This window comes from Cryptomeria japonica, chromosome 2 (assembly GCF_030272615.1).
Source record: "Cryptomeria japonica chromosome 2, Sugi_1.0, whole genome shotgun sequence".
Classification (NCBI taxonomy): domain Eukaryota; kingdom Viridiplantae; phylum Streptophyta; class Pinopsida; order Cupressales; family Cupressaceae; genus Cryptomeria; species Cryptomeria japonica.
This window is the reverse complement of record NC_081406.1, coordinates 27684930-27709623: the sequence shown is the minus strand read 5'-3', so window position 1 is coordinate 27709623 and position 24694 is coordinate 27684930. Positions and strand designations below refer to the sequence as shown.

Here is a 24694-nt window from a genome sequence, read left to right as displayed (position 1 = left end):
ACTGAAACAGAAACTAATATACATAGTAAAAGTGCAGAAGGGTTTTCAACTCATCTAAAATGCCATGAAATTCTCTTAAATACCCAGCCATTTACATACGACTAAAATATCTATGAATCCCTTCCATTATACTTCGAAAATCAAGAAAATAACAGCAAGAGATAAGTTAATATTGCAGGTCTAAGAAGGTAACGTGACCTGGTGTATCCGTAGGATTATGAAGTTCTGAAACCAGTTTTCCATGCTGAAACCACAAGCTGGAACCACTGAATGCCCAGCCGAAACCCTTGTTCCCTTTCTTTCCAGAAGAAAAAATATGCCGTAGATAATAATAATCCTTTTTCCTCTCTTATCCTTTGGTTTTTATAACCCACGCCCTAATACCAGGCAGATTTTCCAAAATTCCCAAGGAGTCACGCAGGACATGCTTCCATTTCCCATGGCTGCCTTTCATTTTCATCCAAAGCCCTTTTGTTTTCATCCAAAACCCAAAAAATGCAAAAATATCTTTCCACCATCATATATAATGGTGCGTGAAGTCTTTTAATTCATTTCCTTTGTTTCTTTCTTTGCCCGACAACTCCGAACAAAAGATGGTGATATAATAGGTTTATTTTACTATAACCTTTTTGCTCTTATTACATTCCAACCAGCCCGATAAACTATAAGGCTTGCTCCATTAAATAGAAATTATATGATGGTTAACATTAATAAGATTTAAAAGTTTTATTTAAGTCTTATTTCTTTCAACACTATGAAAGAAATAATTTCATCTATTTAACCATTGATATTGCCAATTAAAGTTGGTCAATAAAATAATTTATTTAATTAAAATAAAACTTGCCAAGCAATTTTTAATTAAATTTAATAATACATATTTATTTATATCTATATATGCGCAACCTATACTTCCTACGAATATCTAACTGCGATAGTGCGTATACGATCAGGTATACGTGCTACCGTACCCAGGTACTCGTATAAGATATGTCAGTTACGTATATATACATATACTTAAACATATATATTAAAAGGTAATATTAGTCCAGTCAACTTAATTAATAAACGACGAAATAATTTATTAATAGTAATAATTAATAATTATTTCAAGAAACGACAACCTCAGATTCTATGCATCGACCTACCGGTTAACTGACACACAGGCTAATCAAAGTCTGACAAGATCCACCTAGGTTTACCTGGCTTAGGCTAGGGTTTTCAAACGACATTTAGTTCTTGCATTCTTTCACCTCCCGACCTGATGATACTTTCCCTCCTTTTGGAGGGGACGACGGTCTCCTTCATACACTTGGCCCATGGAAATCGGTTAGATCAAATCTTGTCTAGTTCTGACAATTAATAAACCGTGATAAAAGTGAAACATGATATCATATAGCTAATTGAAATTCCTCAATTTACTAAATCAATTTACATCAATTTTGCATAGAAAACATAATTATCATTATTCACATACATAATTATCATTATTCACATATGCATAATCATCTGAACAAATCCATCATTTAAAGCATAAAACTAGGCACATCATACATCATACAAGTATATCAAAATGCACTAGGGTTAACATGTATCAGGAGTCAGGACGAAAATACTGCACAAAATCACTAGGGCACAAGTGGGATGTAACACTAGTGGTATGGACAAAACGGATTCCACACAAATACATACAACAAATTCTTCCATTCAATCTAATTATTCATCATCTAACATGAAGATCTAACATGAAGATCCAACAAGAAACCATGCAAGTTGTAAAGAAACAATACACTTCACCATAACTTCAATGAAAATGGAGTTCATTTACAACTTAGGCAACAATTTCTACCTTCTCCTAATCTAACTTCTATTCTAATTGCTATTCTATTCTCTCCTATTGCTAACTATTCGCTATTAGCTATTATCAACCTTTACAAATGAAGAGTTTGAGCTTTATATAGAGAGCTTATTTACAATGAACGACCAGGATTGAATCTCCATCAATGGCCAAGATTTTACAATGAAACCCTAATTAGGGTTTGTTACAACAAACTCTCCTTAGCAAATGAGAAAATTACATTCAATGAATGCGGACCAAAAGATATCGAGGGTAGGTACATCGGAGTTTGTGCCTTCATGCATGAACTAGGTACATTGCACCTAAACATGTTGATGTGGACTTCATTGATTGGTGGAAGGGATGACTGGGCCACCACCTCAATCTTGCACTTTTGTAGACTGGATAGATCATCATGAAGGAATAATTCTTGATACTTCAACATTGTCCAGCTTCCGCGACGATGATAATCTTCTAACTGTCTTCTCAAATGTCTTGATCATGGAAGTACAAGGTATAAATCTTAGTTTTGAAGTATTGATGAACTTCTGATGTTAGCATTGTCTCTCTCCTTTGAAATTCCTTCTCTTGTGACTCCCTTCATGTCGTTGACGTTGTGGATCATGTCTTTGTGCAAATGAATGCATCTTGTGTGATCTCCTTATTTCTTTCTTCATCTCCTGCAAAACAAACAAGCAAGTATCAAATACACTTGATATATAGGTTATATAATCTTTTAATTTGACATAATCTCTGATTTTGTATGATTTGTAGGTCCAATAGGTGCAGTCTTATGGGAGATCCACCCTTGGTTTTGAGCAAATTTTTAAATTTTTCTATCTCCTTTATGAGTTCCTTTCTTCCTTTGTGAATTTGTCGTTGTTCTAGTGAAATTCGCTCCAAACTTGGAGCAAGGTACATGACTCCAAAATTTGCTCTGGACCCTCTGCAAGGTACACACTTCAAGATTCGCTCCAGGACCTTGGCAAGGTACACACTTTCATAAAATTCGCTCCAGGACCTTGGCAAGGTACATACTTTCAAAAATTCACTCTAGGACCTTGGCAAGGTACATACTTTCAAAAATTCGCTGCAGGACCTTGGTAGGGTACACATGATGAAATTCGCTCTCTGTCCTTCGAAGGGTACATGACTCATTAGGGAAGTTCAATCTCAAATCTTAACAAGATACATGACTTCAACAAATTTGCTCAAAAACCTCTCCTTCAAAATTCACTCTCAATCTTCACTTGGATAAATTCGCCCTTGATCCTCAGCAAGGTACTCAACTTAGCAAAATTTTCACTATGGACCCTTAGGAAGGTACATGATTTGAAAAATGAAATTCACTTCATGACCTTAGCAAGGACATGAGTCAAAAAATGAAATTCACTCTATGACCTTTGGAAGGTACCGGGTCTCATGAAAAAGTTCGCTCTAGGCCCTTAGCAAGGACGTTCACTCTAGGACCTCTCCAAGGACATTCGCTCTAGGACCTTAGCAAGGACGTTCACTCTACGACCTCTCCAAGGACATTCGCTCTAGGACCTCTCCAAGGACATTCACTCTAGGACCTTGTGTAAGGTACATGGTTTTAAGTTGATCCTTAGTTCAATCTCTTCCTCTTTCTTCTACCTCATTAATTTGAGCCTTAAGTTTTCCAATCTTTCCACATGAAAGCATCATCGATTTGACCTTTGAGAGCACTTATGGAGGAAATTCACTCTATGACCTTTGGAAGGTACATAATTTGGAAAGTTCTCTCTCAAGCATCTGCAAAGTACATGATTTCTCAAATTCGCTCTGGACCCTCTCCAAGGTACATCACTTGGAAATTCGCTGTAAATCTTGAGTAAGGTACAGGAAGGGGTCTAAGGCAAGTTTGCTCCAGCAAGGTACAAGGCCTAAATGAAATTCAAGCAGGACACCATTCAAACAACCAAGGCTTTCTCCTGCCACTAGAAATATGAACAAATAACACAAGAAAAACCTAGGCGTGATCCAAGGGGTTCTAGTTCTACTTTCATGCTCACGGCCGACTGTCTTTACTCCACCCTAAGGAGACCAACCTGACTTGATGAACCATCAAGCTACTTGAGAAACTCTATCCCTTCAAAGCAAAGATTAATAGCAAAGACTCTAAGACAAAATAGAAAGCAAAAAGTGGGTGTCCCCATTTACAATGGGGCGATGTGTGAATACCTCACAACAAAGGTATGGTGGTCACTTTTTGAGATTCTACAAGTGTAAAAAAACTAATAAAATCTAAGTGGGTAACTTCTAAAGGTTTCAACACTATCAAAGAAAGGGGCAAGAGTGTATGGAACAACATCAATGCCCTACTATTAAACTCCAACATCCACTATCAAACAAGAGCATCCCTATGTCAAACACTTGTGCAAGACACTAGCATTCATTACTAACTCTAATGTTGGAGCACATTAGAATCTTTTACAACATTCCAAGCACCTTTCTCCCATCCTCGTACAAGTACAAGTGTTGGGTACAGCAACACAACAATTTTTTTCCCTTGGGTGCAAGTACAAATCCGGCTATATATGTATTAGAAATTTTAAAATTATAAAGTGCATCTACAAGGATAATCATAATTGCCAATAAAACAAAATATTTAAATGCCTCAAAATTTGCAAAAAAAATTAAAAATCATAAATTCATAATTCAATGAATTGTCAAATGTCAATACACAATGAAATTACAATCAATATTTAATAATCTACATATTGTTCTTATCAAAGGCATTAGAGTCAACATTTAGTTCAATTTCATTTGAACCACAATCAACTATAGTGCCACTCCCACTAGCCTCGTTACGTGCAAAAGTTGCCCCATCTATTGAGACTTTGGCAAGTTGTGCAACTATAGCATCTAAGTCGACACACTCAGGAATTTGATTCCAATTCTTTGTCATTGCCTCATTGAAATCAAGTGTCTTATATGACAAGAGACACAAGTTAGAGTGCACAAAGACCAAATCCTTAGCTTTTTATGCACTCAATTAATTGATTGCACTTAACTGAGTGAATGAAGAAGTGTGTACTCCAATTCAGCTCATCTATAGAACTCACAACCTATTGAATTCACATACAACATTTGTCATTTACAATTACAAATTACAAATTATATATATAGTAGCAAATGAAAGAAAAAGAAAGTTAAAAATCAATAAGATGCATATTTGAGAGAAAAAATTTATTGCAAAAGGCTACAAGTAAATAAAGCCTTGGCCATGTATGTACCACCATTCATGAGCTTTTTTTGGTACTTGTCTCAAAGAGTGCAAACATCATGATTCCTTGAAGATATGAAGTGGTCAAACTCACTAAAGCCAACACTTTGTATATTTATCTTTGGGCATATTCCTCTAAATGCAATCTTGTAGCCAACAACCTCTTCACCCTTCTATGGTGCCACTATTCTCCACAAGAATGTATCTCTCTATTATAATACTTTGGAGTCAAATGAACAACTATAGGACAAGCAAACAACATAAATAACTAAGGAAGAACCAACGGAGATCAAACAAGAAATATATGAACTAAATAATAGAATAGAAAGAATACAAAGGACCACCAATATGTGAAACCCAATCATGTTATGCTACCCAACCCTAGAGATTTGTGCGGAGACTCTACAACTACACTCAACTTAGCTCTCAGCTCTACCCAAAACCCAATCAACCAACAAGAAGCCCTTTAAATGACCAAAACTTCTCATTATATATTACATGCCACTTGCATTGCCCGATAGGATAGAAGAAGGTCAGCCAAATAAATGCAATGTCAAAAGGTAGATTGACTAACAAGGTGTCTTCCAGCACAGAACATTAACCATTCTTTAAAAGATTCAAATCTGATATTCTTCTAACTCTAGAACAAAAATGCCATTAGAAAACCCAATTAATGCCATCTAACAAAAGCATTCTAATGGAATGAGCAATTCCCTGACGGTTGGCATCAATTGATCGCTACAATGTGCATGCTAGGACAAGTTGGTGTCTGGTGAAGCTACACAAAGAATAGTGGGTTTTCGCACAAAAGAACTTGCACTTGGTAAAGATGTGGGGGGACTGTTGTGAGGTATTCACACATTGCCCCATCGCAAATGGGGACCCCCACTTTTTTCCTGCTTTCTAGGTAGTGTCGAGTCTTAGCTATTAGCCTTTGCATTAGAGAGGTATACACGCTTAAATGGCTAGGAGTCAGGTGGATAGTTTTGCATAAGTGTGAAGTAGGTAGGTTTGCAAAGTCTAGATATGATGAGTTCAATCATGAGTGAGGAAGATTTGTTATTTAAGGGTCTCTTCAAATGCTACTCTTGGGGAGCAAATTTCACTTCATGAACACTCCTTATATAAGTAACTAAAATTCATGTCAAACTTCAGCAGTTGCAACTTTGGAGCGAGCTTCATGCTGGAGAGATTTGGGGTGAACTTCCTACTCAAGCCTTCATAAGTGGATTTGAAGAGGTGAAGTGATAACATTTACCTTCAAGGGAACAATCTGAAGTGGACTTCACAAGCTCAATGAAGCAAGTGAACTTCATGACTTCATGTTTTGAGGCGAGCTTCATGAACTAACAAATCAGAGTGAACCTCATGCTTCAAGGATTTGGAGCGAACTTCTTCATGATGAAGATGGAAAAATTGAGAAATCTGCGAGCACTCACTTCATGTTGGAGAAATCAAGAATCAGCTTCATGGGCTAGAATTTTGGAGCGAACCTCATATCAACTTCATGAATCAAGGAAATGGAGCGAGTTTCACACAGAGATGAACTTCATGTCACGAGGTGAACTTCATGAGTTGCAACTTTGGAGCGAACTTCAGGACTTAAGCTTTTAGAGCGAATTTCATCAATGAACAAATATGAGCAAGTCCACATGAGTGAAGTTGGAGTAGAGGAGAGAAGGATTATGAATAACATTTCACCTTGAATGGATTCAACTTGAAGATTGAATTCATGACTTAGCAATTCCAAGCAAACTTCATGACTTTGTGTTTTGGAGCGAATCTCCTACTTCATGAGTTGCTGTTTTGAGGAGAACTTCAGGTTTGACAGATTTGGAGTGAATTTCATGACTCCATGGAGTTGCAAGGTGATTGAAACAAACTTCATGCTCGAGACTACATAGGTGAATATCAATTTCATGACTTTAAGATTCCAAGCGAACTTCAGGTTTGAGTGATTTGGAGCAAACTTCAGGTTTGAAGAGTTTGGAGCGAAATTCACACATGAAGCAACTTCACGAGTTGGAGTGATGGAGCGAACTTCAGGTTTGAAGAGTTTGGAGGGGATTTCATGTTTGGAAAAGACCAGCAAGCCTAGCAAGCAAGGCAATGGAAATAAGACTTCATGTGCATCCCCCTTAGATCGAAATTTACAACTTCATAAGTTGCAGTTTTGGAGCGAATTTTTCGCAACTTCATGGGTTGCCACTCTGGAGCGATTTTATAACTTCATGAGTTCAAGGTTTGGAACCAGCTTCATGCACAAGGAAATGAAACGAATTTCATACAAGTGAACTTCATGAATTGAGAAAGACAAGCAAGCAAGGTGATTGAAACAAGCTTCAAGTGCATGCCACTTAGAGTGATCTTCATGCTCAAGCCCAAATAAGCAAATCTCAACTTCATGAACTTCACAACCTCAACATGCAAGAGTAAACTTCATGATTTGACCTACATGAGCAAACTTCACAATTTGAAAGATATGAGAAAAGTTCAAGAAAATGAAGAAGATTAAGGCGAGGGAAACTTAATGAACATCAAGGATGGGATACACTTCAAGAGCTCCTCTTCGCGAGCAAAAAAGCAACTTCAAGTGTCCCTTTATGAGGGAGAATTCTCTTTATATGCTTTAATTAAATCTATATATCAAGTATATTTGATACTCGCCTGTTTGTTTTGCAGGAAATGAAGAAAGAAATAAGGAGATCACACAAGAGGCATTCACTTACACAAAGACATGATCTACAACATCAACAACACGAAGGGAGTCACAAGAGAAGGAGTTTGAAACTCCGAAGGGGAAAGGTAGTAGTGACATCAAGAGGTCGTTCCAAGGCATGATCAATACTTCAAAACTAAGATCTATACCTTGCACTTCCATGATCAAGGCATTTGAGAAGACAGTTTCAGAAGAGTTAATCAAAGTTAGAAGATCATCATCATCATCGCTGAAGCTGAATAATGTTGAGTATCAAGAGATATTCCTTCATGATGATCTGTCAAACCTACAAAGTGCGAGTTGAGGTGGCATCCTAGTCACCACTCACCAATTAGAGGGGTTCCACATCAGCATGTCTAGATGCAATGTACCCAACTCACTAGTGATGGCACAAACTCCGGGGCAACTACCCATGATATCTATTGGTCCACACTTTTTGAATGTAATTATTTCATTGGCCGAACTGAGTTTGTTGTAACAAACCCTAATTAGGGTTTTCATTGTAAAATCTCGGCCATTGATTTCAAATGGATCTAAGCCATTGAATTGTATTGAGCTCTCTAGAAAAGCTCAGAGTCTCTCATTTGTAAAGGTTAATAGTTAATAGTGGGAGAATAGCTAATAGTTAGTAATAGGAAAGAATAGAATAGCAATTAGAATAGAAATTAGATTATGAGAAGGCAAAGATTGTTGCCAAACCTTGTTGTAGAGAACAATTGATTTCATTGAAGTTATAGTGAATTTGATTTGTTGCTTCAACAACTCGCATGGTCTTTGCTTCTCGATTTGCTTTCATGAAATTAGATTGAGTGAAGGGATTTGTTGAATGTATTCATGTGGAATCCACGTAATCTATACCACTAGCCTCTTGCTGCTTGTAAGGGCGCCTTGTGTGATCAACTGGAATGTTATGAGCTTAACTTCGAATCATTCTACACTCATTGCTTATGCACTAATTTGAATGGTGATCAATGTTTGATGGTATTGATTCGAACATCTTAGAAACGTCCTTAGAAGATTGCACTGAGCTTGTGTCAAATTGTTCATTTTGATGGTGAGACCTTGTTGAGTAGGATTCCACCTAATCATTCACCCATCTTCCTACATTCTTAGGATTAGAATAGACTCTCTCAACCCCTCATCTTTTTCTATTTTTTTAAAATAAAGCTAGTTTAGGACAAAAAGCATCACCATATAGCAACATCAAATGATCTAGTTCCAGCAAATCAAGCATTCAGACATTCAAATGTAAGTCCCCTTGTGATTCCAGCATAATCACATCAAACCAATGAGCTTATCCACACGTAATGACCCTACATTCATGAACCTTGGAGTCTTCTCAAGTGATCCTTAAGCTAATCTTCAGCATTTGAGAGATTTTGTTCAAGAGAGGATAAGATACTTTTGGGTATTTTATTCTGTGTTCGCATGTGCATAAAAAACACATCAACGTGGACCTACCAAAACATGTGTAGAACACCAAAAGCCGCCTAACATAACATGGGTGTATGGAATAAGCCCAACACACAACAATCTACCATAACATGGAGCATGCACAAGGAACTAAACATACTTTTGGGGGGAGTGATGAAACATTGGACTAACTCAAGAATGCTTTTATAAAAAATTTGAGCAAAGTGATCAATGATCCCAACCTTTTCCCATGCACAAATGTTTGTCTAAGTCATCTCTCTCTATCATTGCAAGGGATTCTCTACCATCTTCTATAAAATTTATGAAGTCAACATCTCTAACATGAATGCATTTGTCACCTACTAGGGTTGTAAGAAGTGACTAGAAGGAAGACAAAGGGTCAAAGATTTTGAGTCAAACCTCATGTAAGCAAAAATACAAAATGTAAACAAGGAATCATATGAGAAACTCTACTACCACTACTATGTGATAGGAAATAGTCAAATAGGCTATAATATCACTAATCTAGAACATAGGGTGATACAAAATACAAATAAAGAATCATATGAGAAAATCCAATACCACTATTATGTGAGAGGATATAGGCTATGATATCACTAATACACAACCTACGGTGATATAAAATGCAAATAAGGAATCATATGAGAAGCTCTAATACCACTATTATGTGATAGAAAATAGGCAGTGATGTCACTAATCTAGAACCCAGGGTGCCTAAAGATCAAAACACTGAAACAAATTATATCGTGTTGCGTGGAAATGATATGATCCAATAATAACAACAATCAAAGTACCAAGATAAAGAGAACAAAATGACAATTGAACACCATCGTAGAAATATAATCCAAAATTTTGTTATACAGAATTATACTATGCAAAATTCTATAAAATAATCCAAGAGACAAGATGTGTAGCCAAATGGGTTTATATATTCATCTATTTGATGCCCATTCAACCAATGGTTAATATACATTAAGGAGAGAGCAACAAACAGATGTTAGGATGGTTACAAGAAATGCAACTGCTCACATTTTTTTAACATGTATCCCAAGATGTCGTTTTTTGCATGTGCTGTCTGTGTTGAACAAGGTTTTGGTAATTAAATATTGGGAGTTAGAACTTCATGGAATGGCCACATGTGCTTGAGATGATCTTGAAGCTAGTAGGAAATGGGGATATGCCACTTAGTACAACATTGGACTGCAAGCTGAGCAAAGTGCCAGATCCTCTTGGATGAATACCAAGTACAATAAGTAAGCTATCATGACTATTACAGCCCTGTAAACAAAATAATGACCGACATAAACAGATTTGCAGCTTCTATGGAAATGCAAGGAAAGGGAACAAAGCAAAAAAGACAAGACAACAGCCTCAATGCAAATATACACACGATGACAAAATTATTCCTAAAGCATGGGTCATTTAAAATTTATCTCAATCATTGTTGTACTTTCTTTGTTTTCCGAACACAAGAATTTTACTGAAACATTTGGTTATTTTATAAATCTCTCATTAATATTTAATATTCATCTGTCAGAAAGTTACTTTTTTGGCATCCTTGTATCAAAAAACATATAAGCTAAGCATAGAAACAAGCATCTGGAAAAAATCGCGATTATACGCGATTAATCGGGAGTCGAGGACAAAAAATCGGAAAAAATTGGTCAACTGCAGTCAATGATTTTTTCATTGAAAATCACCAAAAAATCGTGATTAAAACCCGATTTTGAATGCAAAAAACGGCAAAAAAACGCGACGGAAAAAGCAACCCTAAACCGCATGAAAAAACAGAGATATTTTTGCCCGCGTTTTCTTTAAAGTCTGCGGAGAGCACACATCGATCCATACAAGTCGACAGGGGCAGCAAGTCGAAGATATTTAGGTGCCTTTGGTCTTCTACGAAATCTGCAAGTCGAGAGCAAGAGCAAGTCTTTGAGAAATTTCACGGGAGCAAAATCAGGTTTTTACGTTTTTTTTTAATCAAAGTTTTTGTTTATTTCCATTTGCTATTTTCAATATGTTTGTCTCTATTTATGAACTTACTATAGTCATACATTTGTTTTTGTATATTTCCATTTGTTTATTATAGTCTCTCCCCACTATTATGGTCATATTTTACTGTAGATATTTAGGTTCGTTTACTTTACTTTAGCTTAGTCGCTCCTAATAGATATTTCCATTTGTTTACTATAGGAGTATATTTAGCTTCGTTTAGTTTACTGTAAATTTTATTTACAGTTTAGTTTAGTATATGATATTTTATTTGCAGTTTAGTTTAAACTTTACGTCAAATTGGAATTGTATCTTCAATATTTTAAAGTTTCTCTCTTCAAACTTTTGCTCATAGCTTAACTATGCCACCAAATGGCCTGCACTTCCTTGTCAAGTTGTCAACTATCAAATATGAAATAAATACATACACTTATCCAAAATGTTTTAGCAACAACCTTAAACAAGTCACATGAAAAAGTTTGCTCCAATACCAACTGATCGGTAATCAACTTAAATATTCTTGTGTAAACTCACCAACACTGATTTTTCCTTTTTTACTAATGTGCTGATCAAATGCAATATACTAATGTACTACTGAAGTCAACACTCATAAGGCCAAAATCAATATTTTTTACATATGGGAAAAGACCAGCAAAGTGGGTTTATGATTCCATTATCATCTTCTAAGTTTTACAAGCCAATTGCTTAAGGACCCTTCAAATGCATTGTGGATCTTCTGTAGAACTTCCATAGCTTACCAGCTTGCATTCTGAGGAAGACTTGCTTAATCCTCATGCTTGACTGCTGCAACAGTCATCTTCTACATGTCACCAATGCAAGAATTGATGATTCAACAAATTGAATTACTTGTACATGACCTAAATGGGTATATTCATGCTTACAAGAAACATAAGCATTTGAAACTTTCTTTCTTTTATGTAGTCTAAAAGCCTTCACAATTGTCTTTTTGGTCAAGTCATAACATTTGATTGTAGTCATAAAAACTCATATCTTTAAAAGTATCAATTGAAATTGTTGAAAGACTGAACTAAAATGTCTTTGCAGAACTCATTCTTGATCACAATGCCATGTCAAAAAGACTTTGCATGGACACATTGCACAGCAATTCCTAGTAGCACGAAGGTCAAGTGCAATTGGTGTCTAGAAGAGATCAGTGGTGGAATTTATCATTTCAAATGGCATTTGTCCAAAGAACGAGGAAATAACACCGTGATATGCAAGGCATGCCCTGCAGATGTCTCGTATCAGGCAAAGCAATCTCTTGACAGGATTGCTGAGAGTAAGGCCAAAAAGGCAAGAATTGGGGTTGAACTAGGTTCTAGTTCTGCAAATCCCAGGACGAACCATTTGGGTGAGGAAGATGGAAGATGGGAGTTTCAGGGAATCTGAGTCGACACATAATTCTATAGCACATGGACCAAACACAGGTGGAGGAAACACTAATGCTTTCTTCCAACCTCGTACCACACCAGGATCACAAACCACTTTGGAGAGTACAAGATGGAGGAAAACTGTCACTGAACAAGCAAAGAGGGCAATTGCTAATTATTGGTACTCCTCTCACACAGCATTCCATGCTTCCAGAAATCCATATTGGCAACCCATGGTAGATGCTATTGCAACTGTAGGTCCTGGGTTTCAAGCCCCATCTTGTGAATCATTGAGGGTTGGTATGGTGAAAGATGCAGTAGAGGATGTTCAAGATGTTGTTAAACAACATCCATTGCAGTGGGCTAGAACTAGTTGCAGCATCATGTCAGATGGTTGGACAGATAGAAGGAACCAAACTCTCATTAACTTCCTTGTCTCTTGTGAGATTGGCACTGTTTTTTTGAAATCTGTGGATGCATCTAATATGATGAAATCCACAAATGCATTGTTTGAGATGTATGACGTGGTAGTTACGGATGTAGGGCCACAAAATGTGGTTCAATTTATCACAGACAATGCTGCTGCTTGTGTTGCTGCAGGGAGACTTATGACAGATAAATATCCTTCCATGTTTTTTACACCATGTGCAACACATTGCCTTGATCTAACCCTAGAGGACATTGGAAAAATTGAACGGGTTAAGGCGGCATTTCAGAAAGCTCACAAAGTTACCAAATTTATTTATAATCACACAAGGGTTTTGGCTATAATGTGCTCTTTCACAGGAGGCAAGGAGCTAGTTCGACCAAGAGTGACAAGATTTGCAATATATTTCTTTGCATTACAAACATTATGTGAACAAAAAGGTAATTTGGGGCGAATGTTTGTTTCAGCTGAGTGGATGGAGTCTGGTTTCACAACTCAAGCAAATGGCATAGCAATGGCAGAGTATATGTATTCTACCACATTTTGGGAATCTATTGAACAAATTGTAGAATTTTCAGAGCCTTTAGTAAAAGTCTTGAGACTAGTGGATGGAGATAAACCCCCCATGGGATATGTGTATGAGGCCATGGATAGGGCCAAGGAGGTGATAAAGAGTAAGCTGGAAAATAACAGGGATAAGTATATGCCGTTGTGGGACATAATTGATAGGAGATGGGATGGACAAATGCACACTCCTCTCCATGCTGCAGGATATTTTCTCAATCCTTTGTTATTCTATAAGACTGACTTCCTGGAAATTGATGCTGAGATCAAACGAGACTTCTTCAAGTGCATGGAAAAAATGTTTCCTGACTTGGAAAAATTTGATGCGGCTACGATAGAGCTAGAAATGTACAAGCATGCTAAGGGCTTTCTCTCTTCTAGGGCTGCTATACAAAGCAGAAAGACAATTCAACCAGGTAGACTCTATAAACTTTTGACAATCTCTTTATTTTGCCAACCATTAAGTTTGTTAAGATTATAAGATATTCTTAGTCTTACAATATCATCTCCATATAATGTGTTTTTCAGCTGCATGGTGGGCTTCTTTTGGAGATGAAATACCAAATTTAAGGTGGATGGCGGTGTGTATTTTGAGCCAACCATGTAGCTCATCAACTTGTAAGCGTAATTGGAGTGTGTTTGAACACATACATTCTAAGAAACGCAACCACCTATCACAACAACAACTGAATGACTTGGTATTTGTTCATCACAACCTCCGCTTGAAGATAAGGAAAGCTCAAGGTGAGAATATTAATATATAGTTGCAGTTTTTTTAATTGTATTCACTATTCATTGTTTTTTCATTTGTAAGGGAAACACTAATTTCTACATGGGCAAAATCAAGAACTATTGAGGAATGCTTGCCAATTGACCTTGATGAGATATATCCAAAGTGTTGTTGTTGATGATGCTGATGATGATGATGATGATGTTGATGATGATTATGTTGCTGCTGATCGTCCGCTTGTGTCTGTAGATTTTGATATCATGAGGCAAGCCAACTTTCGTCCTGAATGGGTTGAAGGAATTAGGACAGGCTCTTGCCCAGGAGCTTCATCATCAGGGCCTCCTGCCCTCTAGCATGTCATTGCCTACATTTGAGATTTTGGAATTTTGTACTTAGTTTACAGGTTGACTTTGTTCAAAGTCACAAACTATATTGTAATTGACATTTTGACATCTATCACCATCTAGATATTATTTATGGTGTAGTATATTTTGTGGAACGTAATCAGTGATATGAATATAAACAACGAAAATCTATTTCCTGCAATTCATGTTTTCAAGTGTCTATTTTATTTGCCTACAATATCTCTATGCTATGGAAATACCCTAAAATATATTAAAAAAGTAGTTTTTGATTGTTTTTTTGCAATTTTTTTCGTTTTTTTGTATATCCGATTTTTTCCCGATTTTGATTTTTTCCCGATTTTTTGAAAAAATCTTATACTTTTGTTTTTCCGATTAATTCCCCAAACGATTACTGTTTCTATGATAAATAGCAGCTTAAAAAGGAAAAGGAAAATCCAGTATTCTGTATCCAACACAGAATACATGCTGGGAGTCAAAAAGTTCTTAGTCATTTATCTAGATCTCTAAATGCTTACACACATCTTAAATGAATATGGACTGCAAATTCCTAGTGATAATAGATAAAGAATGATTAGAAAAATATCCAAAGCCATGAGTAAGATATCATGACTGTCACCCCTGTCAACGAAATAATAACTGGTATAAACAGATTTGCAACTTCTGTGGAAACTCAAAGCAAGGGAATGGAGCCAAAAAGACAAGACAACAACCTGGATGAAAATACAAACTTAAGGACAAGAATGTCCCTAACATGGCTCATTTAACGTTTATCTCATCATTACTGTACTTACTTTGTTTTTCAAACAAATATTTTATTGAAACATTTAGTAATTTGATAAATCTCTCATTAAATTTATCTGTCAGAAATTTAATGTAATGTCCCCTACCTGATGTATTTCAATATATTAAAATTGATTGATATTCTTCAATTAGTTATTAACAAGTGCTTATCTATTTTCCTAATTAGATGATTAATATCATTATTAATATAGATATCAGACCTTGCTACTACTTCAGTTTTAAGGGAGAAGGGATTACGTATGTTACCAAAGCGCTTAGAGACCAACTACAATAGGTTCCCTCAAAGTTTACAGATCCAAGCCCTTACCTATCTTGGTCTATACTCTCAAGGCTTATGGGTCGCTGATCCCCACCCTATCTTGGGACTTAATCTATTGCTTGGATTTAGACTACCCCTCTTTGGAACATCTCATCCCCGTCTTCTTAAATACTGACAATAATAACATGATTTAGACTATAAGTACACTAACTTCTAATGTACTATGAATATATATGATATTAAGTATGACTGTCATACATATTGCAGTTTATAACAATATTATTACTAGATTCTGCATTACAACTTTATCAGGCTTCATATACTAAGCATACATATTGTAGACATATAAAAATGATCATATTCCTAAATGAATATTTTAAGTTCATTCCTCTATTTTAGTTAAATCTAATTTAACTAAATCACCCACATTTTTCTATTTAATTAAGTAAATTATTCAATTTATTTAGTTAAATTCACTTAAGCCCTTTATGTCATTTAATTGAATAAATCATTTTATTTAATTAAATCCCTTCTTCTTACCTTTTAATTAAATTTACATTTAATTAATAGTCTACCCCAAATTGAATAAATCTAATTTATTCAATTTCGCAAATTGCAACCAAATTGAAATAAAGTAATTCATTTTAATTAATTCTATTTTCCCTCACCAACTTGCATTTTCCTACATCTCCCACTTGCATCCTAAACCCTATTCCTAATTTCTTCTAGAATCCATCTAATCCTAATCAATTAACCCCAAACCCATCCATTATCACTTTTCCCTAAATTTGAGAAGGTCACTTCTCAAATTTGGAGTAAAGTCTTCAAAAGGCATTAAAGCCTTTATCCATTCAACAAGCTAACTTGTTGAATACCCCCAAATTTGGAAGGACTCTTACAAATTTGTTCCCAAAATCTTCAAACCATTAATGGTTAACTAACCCTTAGTGGCATGGTTAGAGACTTTTTGACTAACTTAACCTCCATCTAACCCAAGGGTCTCATCAAGCATTTATTGCTTTGACCATGGTTATTCCTTTAACCTTTGCACAAGAGTTTACCTCTTGGGTAAAAGCTTTATCCAATGGATAACCCTAACCTAACCTTACCCCTTACCTCCTAGGGTAACCATGAGGTCTTCTCAAGCATTTAATGCTTCTTACCTCTCCTCTCAACCAGCCTTATGTTGACAATTGTCACCATTTCACTAGTGAAAATTAAAAACGTGCATTGACAACTTTCAAACTTGACCCTTGATTAACTCTTTCAATCCTGACCATCCATTGCCCTATTTTTACTATAAATAGAGCTCTCATTCCTCCATTTTGATCCATGCAAGCTTTTAGTATCTCATTTATGCTCAATTTTATTAACCCATCTAGCCTCTCTTTGTAATAGGAATTAATCTAATAAGCATTTTAGACTATTTCCTTTATCATTAGCTTAACTCATAAACTAGTATATCATGTTAGGATAGTTTTGTTACTAATCTTGTCATCTTATAATCTAGTTTATTGCATTTGTAGAATCATGCATAGATAGGATGCATTTTCATAACTAAATCAATCATAAGCATCCCTCATTCTTGCATTTGTCATCCCTAAGCCATTTTGCTTAGTGATCTGAGAGCAAAGGCATTGGCTTGAGGGACCTTGTGAGATAGAGAACCATGGAACCAACCTTGGGAAATTGAGTCATTCTTCATGACTCCATAACTTGCACCAAGAAGTCCCGTGGGTGTGTGGACAAGCCTTTTTTAGCTTCATTTTTCACATTTTATGTTTCATCGCCCCAGTTTTCCCGCATACACGTATTAAGCACATCCCCATGCATACCACCAAGAACACAAATGTTACTGCCTGTAACTTGATAACAATTCTGATCTGATCTGATCAATGGTGATGTCACTAGATGCTTTTGATTCCTTCCCTTTATATCTCTCAATTTGAGGGAGAGGTCACACCTCTTCATCATGTATACCCTTTGGCAAGAGACATACCCTTTCACCATTAGCACCCTTTAAAGAGTGCAACTCTTCATTATTTCTACCTTTTGAAAGGGACACAGCCTTTCATAATCAGATCTGCACTTCTCATTTCCAAATTATCCCCCCTCTCAAATGAGGTTCTCTTCTCCCTTTTATATGTCATTGTTGAGGGAGTCACAACTTTTCCTTTCACGTCTTTTGGCTTTTCATTAACTTAATTAATTTTTAATTAATCATGTTCATTTATATTATTTTATATTTTAATTTAATTTTGAATGTATGAATTTTATTATTATCATTTATTATTAAATTCTATTTCAAAGTGGGGACATTACATTTAATTGGGCATCCTTGTATCAAAAAACTTAAAAGCTAAGCATATCAATAGCAACTTAAAAATGGAAATAAAAATATGATGCTTTGTAGTTCACATGGAATGCATGCTGGGAACTCAAAAAGTTTGTACTCATTTATCAAGATCTCTAAATGCTTACACATATGCAAAAAAGATATGGAATGCAAACTCCCTATGACGGAAAACAAAGAACAATTAAAAAATTATCAAAAGTCATGTGAAAACATCAAAATAATGATCCCTGCTTCTACTCAGAGTAAAATTGACTGACATACCTCCATTTCATTTTGAAAAACCTGTGGCTCATCTGGCTTATGATTTGGGTTCTTCAGATAATAGAAACCAGATGGCATGGAATCTATCATAACTGCATCTTGTTGGCCAATATTATTGGTAGGATGCCTTTTCTTAGCTTTCACTTCAATATGAGCATCTTCAGCCATTGTGTTTTTTAAGCCAGATTGTGTTTCTTCACAATACTGTTTATTGTCAATCACTCCTGTTTGTAAATGAAAGCCTTGCCCTGCCTTTGATGACTCTTCTACCATCAGTGTACAGCTTTCCTCTAGGTGGTTACTGAAGTCAACCTGTTTCAGTCTACTTTCAGATAAACATGCCAAAAGACTGACATACTCTTTACTAACACAGACAAATAATGATAACCATTACATTCATTTTAGAGTTTAGTAAACACATTTTCCATCCTATAAAAAGACATTCACAAGAGGCTTGAGATATTACATAGAAGGTGGACGGTATATTATCAACAAATCAATTGGAAGACTCAGATAGCACAAGAACAGTACATTCAAAAAGCTATCACCGTACCTGTTGCTCTTTACAAATCTGGGTCTTGGTACAATCACCTGCAGAAGTTACTGATAAGAATCTATTTCCTCCAGTGGGAAAGAGGAGAGACCTCACTCTACTTGACTCACAAGACATAAAGGAAGATGTGAACCTATTTGCACCATGTGGAGGTATAAGTATTAAAGATGCACGCCTAAGCACCCTTGATGCTCCATTTTTTGGGGGTATATTCTCTGGAGAAGAAGTGGCAAGACATCCTAATCTCGAAGTACCCAGATGGGGATCTCCAGAATCAACATGTTGAATTTCTGAGATGGCCTTCTCTGTCTGAAGAACATGTGAATCAATGAACTTGCTTAACTCCATTTTCTTGCCTACTGGATTGGAAGTTTCTTCAGAGATTCTAAGGCTCTTCATGACATTTCTCTGTACATCCACAGCATAAATATTGCATTCAGATAGAAATAATCTATGACTCTTAGTATTCAAATTTGCAGGAGCATTATTTTTCTTATCAAAATGTAATTTATTACGGTACTAACAACAGAGGACTTAGAAGAGTTATCAGGAGCAACATCAATAAATCCAATACCCCTGGAGACCAAATCACTATCAACAGTGAGATCTCTCTTCCTTCCAGTCCTCATATTAATAGAGACGGGTTTGTGGAAAATAATTTACTACTAATAACTTCACCAGCTAAGTCATGAATGGATTCTCTAGTTGATGAAGCATCACTAGAAATCCTGGGTATACAGTCATTCGCCACACCTTTAGTCTCAACGGAACACACCTTATTTAGTAATCCATTACAGACATCTTCAACAATATCAGTTGCCGTATCAAAAGTCATGTTTAGACTGTTCTGGTCGATTGCTTCAGAAGTGTAGTCTTTCTCAGTCAAGCCATTATCCAAATCATCTAAGTTACTCTGCATTTCATGATTAAATTGAAAGAACTCATTAAAATTTAGACCCAAATTGAAGCATTCCAGTAATCAGCAAACAAGGGCAGTTAATAGGATAGCATGATTAAAATAGTCAATGAGAGAACTGAGCAAAATTTACCATGAACGCTGCATTATCTTCCTCCTCTCCACCCTGCTGAAAACTTTTCCATTCCTGATGATTTATGTCATTTGCTTTTGCAAAATGCAACTGTTTTTCTGCACATATATCATCATGTTCCTGATTAGCAACAACCATTTCAAACTTTTTTGACAGAAATTGACTTTTATTGGCTGGGTCCGTCATCACAGTTGCTATTTTTCAATATCTTTTCCATTATTTCATCAGGGCGAGATTCACCTTCATCACCCTCAAAAACAACCTTTGGTGCTATTGAATTGCCATGTTTATTTTGTATTTCCATGTGAAGAGGACTAGAATTCTGCACTTTATCCTCCAGCCTAGCTATGGAGTTTTCCAGAGCAGAAACAACCTGCAGACAATCCAATCGTTGGAGATATGTCAACTTATTCTGTTTTGTATTCAAAACAATTTTGCTATTTATCACAAAACCAAGATATAATGATTCGAAGAGGTTGATTTTTTTTGCTGTTTAGAACAACAGTAAATCTTATTGCTAATTGGACCCCCAAACACAATAATTCATAATTTCAAACAATTAAAAGAGCATTGGTGAGTTTTCCTACCAAGAAAGGGAGAAAACTATTTTGACCCAATAGTGCATCCTAGCTGATACAATAATCCAGTTCAGTGCTGATTGTTGAGATTCAAGTTTTTGCTGTGTTTTACAACAAAAGTACAGCCTAATGACATCTGATTCCCAAAACCCTATAATCCAAGTATTAGAAGAAATAATGGTGTGTTTGTCTCCAAGTTAAAAAATTATATGATTCCAAAAGTGCATACTAATTGACACAAATAATCAAATTCAATTCTGATTGTTGTCAAGTTTATTTAATAGTTTATCCTTTACCATAATCAATAATTTTGCTACCATTGACTAGAAAACTGGATCTTCTCCAACATTTTATACTAAGTTACTGGTTCTGGTACAGGAGTGGGTACATGTACTTGGTACAGGAGTGGGTACATGTACTTGGTACAGCAGTACAGCAAAAAGATTTCCTTGGGTGCGGGTACAAGAACAAACATATATATATATGAACAGTGATACTCACAATTGCCAATAAATAGAAATATTTGAATACCTAATTTGCAAAAAATGAAAATACTCAAATCTCAAAATGTCATTGCACAATGAAATTCAAAATTACAATCAATGTCTAATATTCTTCATATTCTTCTTCATCAAAAGCATCAAGGTCAACATCTGGTTCAATTCCATTTGAGCCACAATCAATTGGAGTGACACTCCCACTAGCTGTGTCACATGCAAAAGCTGCCTCATCTATAGAGACATCACCATAACTATAGAAGCAAAGTGACTATAAAAGCATCAAAGTCAACATTTGGTTCAATTTCACTTAAAGGACAAGTTACAATGCCACTTCCACTAGCCATATACTGTACAAGTTGCCTCATCTAAAGCTATTTACTAGCAAGTTGTGCAACAATAACATCTATGCCAACACACTCAAGAGTTGGATCCCAGTTCCTTGTCACCACCTCATTGTAATCAAGTGCCCCAATGGGGTTGAGGGGCAGCATCCCTCTTGGGGATTTAGGGGCAATGCCCACAACAGGGTTGAGGGACAGCGCCCCTCATTAAGTCTAGGGGCAATGCCCCCAATGGGATCGAGGGCCCCTCATAGAGTCCAGGGGCAGCACCCCTCGCAGGTTTCCTATTGTGATACAAGGCAGAGTCGAGGAGCAAAGCCCTCGCCACCAAGCCCATAGTAAAGCCTTGAAACCACACAAACCTTCATAGTACACACCATTTTCACAATTGTATCACTTAAGGACGAAATTATGAATACAAGCACTTTTTTGTTTATAAAAATGTTCTTAAAAAATAGCTTTTTCCTGATTCTTTTGTGGGGCAGACCTTGGGTCCCCCAAGTTTGCCTAGGTTCAGCCCAGATTCACCCAAGATCCCTCCTGAGCACCCCAACTTCTCTATATGAAGGACCCATAAGGAACCCGGGGTGCTCGAGAGGGATTGTGGGCGAACTCAATGAGGAACCAAGATCCAAACTGATTTTATATAGAATCAAATGAATGAGGTAAATCATTTGGGCTTTTATAATGGAGCCCCAAGTTCAAATATCCATGACACGCATTACTGATATTGATGTCAACAAAAGATAACCAGCAAAAGAACTCTTGGATGATTTTGAAGAAAGATGTACACTTCAATCATGCCATCTAAGCCAAAAGTAACCTCACAAGGGAAACTTCACAATCAAAAAATTGCATCCTATTGCTAGAAGCTCTACATAGAGCCAAGAAGGTAGAGACACATTAAACATCAACCTTCGCCAGCAATGAGATGCCCCCACCACAGCCACATCATAGTTGTAAAAAAAGTAAAAAACATAAAGGTTCAGGTAAATCTTAGAGGAAAGCACAAAAAATGGGGCTAGTATTGGGATAATGATAAGGTTAGAGTCATGTGCACTATGATTGCCTAAAGTTTGAACCCTCCCTACTAAAATTTGACACATGCATTGCCATAAGTACTCAATTTTTTTTTGGGTCATTTGATACTACAAAAAAATTTTAACAAAATGTATCTGGTAGCTAGATATGTAAAGCTGTTAAATGGACATGATAAAACAAAGAATCGTGAATCATGAATGAAATGGCATAAAGGCACAAGTCTATAGACCCCAAAAGTTACAATTATGTCAACTACATAAAGGACTGAAATTAAGGATAAAGCACTTCTTTAAGTGAATTATTTCTTTTGCCATTGATGTGTATAGACACCAAAATAATTTATCTAATTATTATTAATTTATCCATTATCACCAGTCAATATCATTTAATATCCATTAAGTATCATTACATCATTTATCATCATTATCATTCTTTATAATCATTTAATTAAATAAATCCTTTATTATTTAATTAATATGAGGTAATTATCCATTCAAATAAATTAATAAATCACATTTTTATCCTATTATTAATTATCAACATTATCCATTATCATTAATATAATCATTTAATTAAATAATATTTTATTATTTAATTTAGATTAGATAATTATCCATTTAAATAAATTAGAATATCTATAATTATCATCTCATATCTTCTCCGCTAGTTTACTCTTTTGACAATTTAGTAGCTTCCTCATTGATAAATCCATTAAATAAATAAATGTTAAATTCAATTGTTATTCTCACATATCCTCTCCATTAGTTAACTCGTGCTTCAAGTCAATAACTTCTTCAGAAAAAAATCTATTAAATGAATTAAATAATTCATAATTATCTTTTCACATATTAACTCATTTATCAATAACTTGTTTATCTAATTATTCATTAAATAAATTAAATATTTCATTATTATCCTCCTAGAAGCTCAAAATGACAATTTTTCAATTTTGTTGAGTTATCTTCTCCACTTTCTTGAGTTGAATCTGGAATCAATCCAATTTAACTCAAATCCCCCATCTTGTCCTCATCCATCCTCTCAAGAAAATATATAAATACTATCATCCTTTCATCATTTTGAGGATGTTTATGCAAGTTTATTATATCAAAATTATCAAAATATAGTGTGTTATACTGCTGAGTTGTATCCGCATTCCTTAATAAGAAAGTTGCTACAGCAAGCTCAAGCTGAGGTTTGCAATGAAATTGATAAATAACACTTGATTTGTTTGAGTTGTTTGTTTGTATCTTTCAAGTACTTATTTTAATGTTTTCTAAATCTCATGCTTACAATGAGGATCAACAATTCCCCAAGACTCCAAAGTTTGGATCCTTGAACAAAGAAAACATATGGAAATCTTTAAGCCAGAAAGAAAAGGGATATACCATAGCCGGAAAGGAAGGGTCGTCAGACCTGGTGGAACTCATTTCTCCGCCGTCAATTCCACCATCTGTATGAAACTCGGAATCTGTATTACTCCCTGGCATCCTGTTCGTATTTATCGTGGCACTAAGTGACCTTGGTTTTATCAATGGTGACATAATTACAATCAAACGAAAGAAAACGCAAGTTACCTCATCAAAAAAGGCAAAAAAAACATTAAAACTCCCTGTTCAATTTTAACAGTGATGACTTGAAACATAAAATGCTTGTACGAATCAATAAAAACGATTAAAAATGCTTTAAGCAGTAAGAATTATGTCTTGTTGTAGCGTACCTGTTAATAATAGTTGCCGCTCTAGATTGTTAAAAGACAGGCTAAAGTTAAGGATGGTTTAGGGTTTTGATTCCCCAACAAGGAAATTACAGCTGGGAATGGAAAAGAAATAGCAGGGACAGAGAAGCTTCTGTACCGTTGAGCCAAACCAAAGTGAACTTAAAATTAGAAAGAAGAGGCACATGATACACAAAATCAAATAATAAGGCCGTTGGTAATGCGTGTTATGGAGAGTGAAAAGCCTGATGGGGATGAAGGCAGGCGTGAGATAATAAGGTAGCGGTTCGTAAGGGGCTTTTCAAAATATTTTAGCGAGGGTGCCTTTTATTTAGTGTATTTTATAAATTAATATTTATCTTTAGGAAAAAATTATGTGAAATATATTGAGAGATTATTTTTTAAGATGTTTAATATTAATTGGATATTTTATTTATTTAAATAGATATTTAGTTCTTGTAGAATGTTAATGTATTCATCTAGTTTAATTATTTCTAATAATAATATTGTTCAATAGATATGAAGTATTAAAATTTAT

At 35.6% G+C, this 24694-nt stretch overlaps 1 protein-coding gene across 2 annotated transcripts in view; it reads right to left on the bottom strand.

The window, feature by feature from the left end:
- LOC131048515 (uncharacterized) overlaps positions 1–24442 on the bottom strand; it is a 59096-nt gene extending 34654 nt beyond the window's left edge. The window contains exons 1-7 of one of the 2 annotated variants that reach the window (XM_057982482.1): positions 24160–24442; positions 23828–23960; positions 20223–20355; positions 19983–20080; positions 19709–19846; positions 18934–19341; positions 18381–18692 (exon numbers count right to left, since the gene is read on the bottom strand). In XM_057982482.1, the coding sequence (XP_057838465.1) occupies positions 18381–18692; positions 18934–19341; positions 19709–19846; positions 19983–20080; positions 20223–20355; positions 23828–23929 (1191 nt within the window). In that variant the 5' untranslated portion in view covers positions 23930–23960; positions 24160–24442. The remainder of the gene's footprint in view (positions 1–18380; positions 18693–18933; positions 19342–19708; positions 19847–19982; positions 20081–20222; positions 20356–23827; positions 23961–24159) is intronic. The other variant, XM_057982481.1, reaches the window with a different exon arrangement.
- Positions 24443–24694: the final 252 nt, after the last annotated feature.